The sequence below is a fragment of the Spinacia oleracea genome, chromosome 4 (genome assembly GCF_020520425.1).
Source record: "Spinacia oleracea cultivar Varoflay chromosome 4, BTI_SOV_V1, whole genome shotgun sequence".
In the NCBI taxonomy this organism is placed as follows: Eukaryota; Viridiplantae; Streptophyta; class Magnoliopsida; order Caryophyllales; family Amaranthaceae; genus Spinacia; species Spinacia oleracea.
Window position 1 is genome coordinate 71328508 of NC_079490.1, and position 4288 is coordinate 71332795.

General features: G+C 49.1%; 1 protein-coding gene across 1 annotated transcript; it reads left to right on the forward strand.

The window, feature by feature from the left end:
• The first annotated feature begins 3895 nt into the window (after nt 1–3895).
• Nucleotides 3896–4288, forward strand: LOC130471620 (uncharacterized). Its single transcript, XM_056841854.1, has one exon. It carries the CDS (start codon nt 3896–3898, stop codon nt 4286–4288), a length of 393 nt encoding a protein of 130 aa, XP_056697832.1.

The window sequence follows — 4288 nt, forward strand, 5'->3', positions numbered from 1 at the left end:
TGAGAGCGGACGTCGGCCGGGATTCCCGAAAGAGGGTCCTCCAGCTCGTCCGGATGCCCACCGGACCTCGATTTGGACACCAAGTCCACCACCAGAGACGGCTTGTCCACGCCCATCTCTTCGTCATCAGGGCATCCCCCCTCAGCAACCTTCGACTCGTCTTTCTTCACGAGACGGCGAGGTAGGGGTTTTGGCTTCTTGAAGGTACTCGGAGTCTCCGAGCCAGCCGGCACAGCTCTCTTCTTCAGCTGGGACAGAGTCATCCCCTTCTTCTTCCCTGACGCCCTAGCCGCGTCCTTAGCTTGCTAAAAAGAAAGGACAGTCAAATATTAGGCCTCGTCATCTATCGCAAGTCACTCACTGAACAGTGGCTCGTCATTAAAAAGGACGCCCGTCTCAAAAATGACGAGGCGTACCTTTTCCATCACAAGTCACTCACAGAACAGTGGCTCGTCATTAAAAAAGGACGCCCGTCTCAAAAATGACGAGGCGTACCTTTTCCATCACAAGTCACTCACAGAACAGTGGCTCGTCATTAAAAAAGGACGCCCATCTCAAAAATGACGAGGCGTACCTCATCAATCACAAGTCACTCACAGAACAGTGGCTCGTCATTAAAAAGGACGCCCGTCTCAAAAATGACGAGGCGTACCTTTTCCATCACAAGTCACTCACAGAACAGTGGCTCGTCATTAAAAAAGGACGCCCGTCTCAAAAATGACAAGCGTACCTTTTCCATCTCAAGTCACTCACAGAACAGTGGCTCGTCATTAAAAAAGGACGCCCGTCTTAAAAACGACGAGGCGTACCTCATCAATCACAAGTCACTCACAGAACAGTGGCTCGTCATTAAAAAGGACGCCCGTCTCAAAAATGACGAGGCGTACCTTTTCAATCACAAGTCACTCACAGAACAGTGGCTCGTCATTGAAAAAGGACGCCCGTCTTAAAAATGACGGGGCGTACCTTATCAATCACAAGTCATTAAATAGTGGCTCGTCATTAAAAAAGGACGCCCGTCTTAAAAATGACGAGGCGTACCTTATCAAGTGCAACACTCATATAAAAATGGCTCGTCATAAAAAAGGACGCCCGTCTCGAAAATGACGAGGCGTACCCTATCAACCACGAGTCACTTGTAAAAAAGGGGTGGGGGTGGCCCGTCTTAAAAGGTGACGAGGCGCACCTTGGTAACCACAGGAAAAACACTCACAAAGGGGCCCGTCATTAAAAAGTGACGAGGCCAACATTAGCAAACATGGGTCACATGTCAGGATATCGGCTCGTCACTAAATAGACGTCCACTATAGACAATGGACGGAGGAAGCTTAACTTGCAAAAAACAACCTAAGAGAATACTCACCTTCTCCTCCAACTCGGCCTTGGCTTTTTGCATCTTGGCCTCATAGATGTCCGCCATCCAATCGGTCATATCGCCTTTCCCGGTATCCGCCGCCGACAACTTGCTCATTCCTTCCTCTGAGAACAAAAGAAATCCAAAGTTAGAAAAATGAATAAGACCAAGGCAGAGCGGCACATAAATTGGCATACAACCTCGAGTCATGGAATATCCTAAGCCTACGGCCGCTAGAAAAGCCTCGTTCCGAAACTGGCTAATGTGCGGCAACCACTCGGCCGGCACATGGAAACTCTTATCCACTGTTAAGTGGTAAGTGTTGGCCCTGAACAGGACCATTATCTGATCCCACTCTTCGGCAGTAAGGGGTGGAAGGGGCTCGTCACGATCCATGAAGTTGGCGTTGCAGTTCCAACGGCTCATTCGCTCATACATCTCCTGGTCGTCCGTGTAAAACACGACCCACCTCTTCCTCCACATATGCCACTTGCTGAGCTTGCCGACCACTGTCTGGTAGGTACCACGGCTGCTCAGATTAAACCACCCTTTGGCGGCACTAGGGGAACGAGAGAGGGAGACCAGATGCAGAAAGGCGTTGAAGGACGGCTCCACGTCGTTCAGCGCACATTTGGCAATGTAGCCAAAGATATCCGCCCATGAGTTGGGGGTCAGCTGGGCCACCCCAATATTAAAACCATCTAACACCTCCACAACGAAGGGGTGTGGAGGGAATCTCATGCCGAGTTTGATTGACGCGGCATACACAGGGAATTCTCCCTCGGCAAGCAGGCTGACGGTCGAGTCCAGACCGGCCGGCACGCGCATTTGGTACCCTTCCCCCACGCAGAGGTCATCCCTCATCTTGGCTCCGTGCCTGTCTAGCCACCGCATCCAGCCCACGTCTGGGTGAATTTCTGACGGAAGCAATTGGGCCTCCTCCCGTCCTCTGGGCCTAATAAGCTGGGGAGCAGCTTCTTGCTCCTCGGCGGCCGATGACAATGGAGCGACGCTTGGCTCCCCCACTGCCTGGCTCGCTGTACCCTCCGACGAGCTTGCCGCCTGCTCCCCCGCCTCGACGTACTCGTCGATCTCTTGAAAGAGTTCGGCAAATTCTTCGTCGACTGCCGAGGCGGTGGAAGAATATCTCTCCCTAGGAGGTGTCGATGCTCCTTCCCGCAAGCGCAGGCGCGTAGGATCTGCCGTTTGCTTGGTTCTAGCCATGCCTTCTGCATAGTGAACGAAGCACGGCTTAGGGGTGACCAACAATGAAGAAAAAGACGCGATTGGACGTCCGCCCCGACAAAAGATGAACGGCGGAAAACTCTTAAATAAAACCTTTAAACCCTTACCTAGTACTAAGAGGTCGGCCGCTAACAAAGAGAAAAATGACGAGAGGATAACAAAAACAAGAAAGGCGAAAACTAACCTTGAAAGATCCGCGAAGTACTTGGTGAAGAACAGGATGAGTTTGACGAGGAAAAGGATGAGTCTCGTGGTGGCCGGAAATCGCCTGATGGTGGTAGGAACACGCCGGAAATCGCCTATGAGAGCTCTGTGAAAACGAAATGTAAAAAAATGAAATTTACCCCCCCTCTATATATAGGGAGGGGCAAAATGGAGAAAGGTGACACGTGTCACCCCCTCAACACCTGACCCAAAGATGAAGATGCAAATCAAAGATCAAGAAGCGATACCCGAAAAGTGTTTCCAGAAATGCCCTTCTTGAGGGGCAAATGTTGTGGGCAAAATTACCATGCCTTCGTGCACCAATGAAGATGTGACACCTGGCACGTATTGCGCCCCCTAAGCAGAAATCATGCAAAGTCTACTCCGGGGCATGAGTATTAATCTAGGTATCTACAATGTATGTATTTAAGTATGTATAAATGTACGTATAAAACCTATACCTGGAAAAGGGCTTAATTAGTATGTATCCCAAGTGAATTACTAAGCACAATAGGCCCAAATAGCCCACTATTGCTACAAGGGATCAGAGAATTGTAAGGAGAAAGGACACGTGTCCTTCTCCCATTCCCCAGCCAATCATGTAAGGGGAATATTAGGTCATTCCCACAAAAACCTAGTACTATAAATATTCCCACTTCCCTAGAAAAAGGGGTCACAATCAATACATTCTAGGGCAATTGCTGCTCTGCCTTCTCTCTACTTTCTCTCTCTATAAAAATACAATCTTGTTTAATCTTTAAAAGTTACCAAGAAACCTCCAAGGTATCTCACCGGAAAAACCCCACAACAGATATCATGAATGCTCCTAAGGAGCCTAAAGTAAAACCACCTGCTATTGACGCCTATGATGGCACGTCTGATCCTGATGTACACCTCTTGGCCTATCGGCATCATATTTATGTCTAGGGGACTACTGATGCAACCTGGGGCAAATACTTCCCGTCCACTCTGAAAGGGGTTGCCTCCAAATGGTTCGAGAAGTTGCCTGCGGGAACGATCAACACATATGCCGAATTGGAGATGTTATTTTCAGCAAGATTTATGGCTTATAAAGAATAGAAAAAGACGAGCATGCATTTGGGACGAATACAACAAGGAAAAGATGAATCTTTGCGAAGCTATGTTCGACGTTTCAATTTGGAATCAGGACAGATTCCAGACCTGCCTGACGGGGTGGCATTTGATAATTTCTTTAGGGGACTTAAGAAGGGGTCCTTTAAGTTCGATTTGGTGAAGAAAAGTGTGAGAACTATGGCCGACGCTCTGGATGAGGTCGAGTCCTTTATTCATGCCACTGAAATCTGCTCTGTCCCCAAAGAGTCTAAGGGAACGGAGGCCACAGATCATCCTCAGCGCAAGGATAAGTCAGACAAACAGACCAGCCGTCCGAATGGGACATGGGCCATTGAAAAGAAAGGATATAAGACAGACCGCTCCCAAGGGCAGAAGAGAGGACGAACCTAG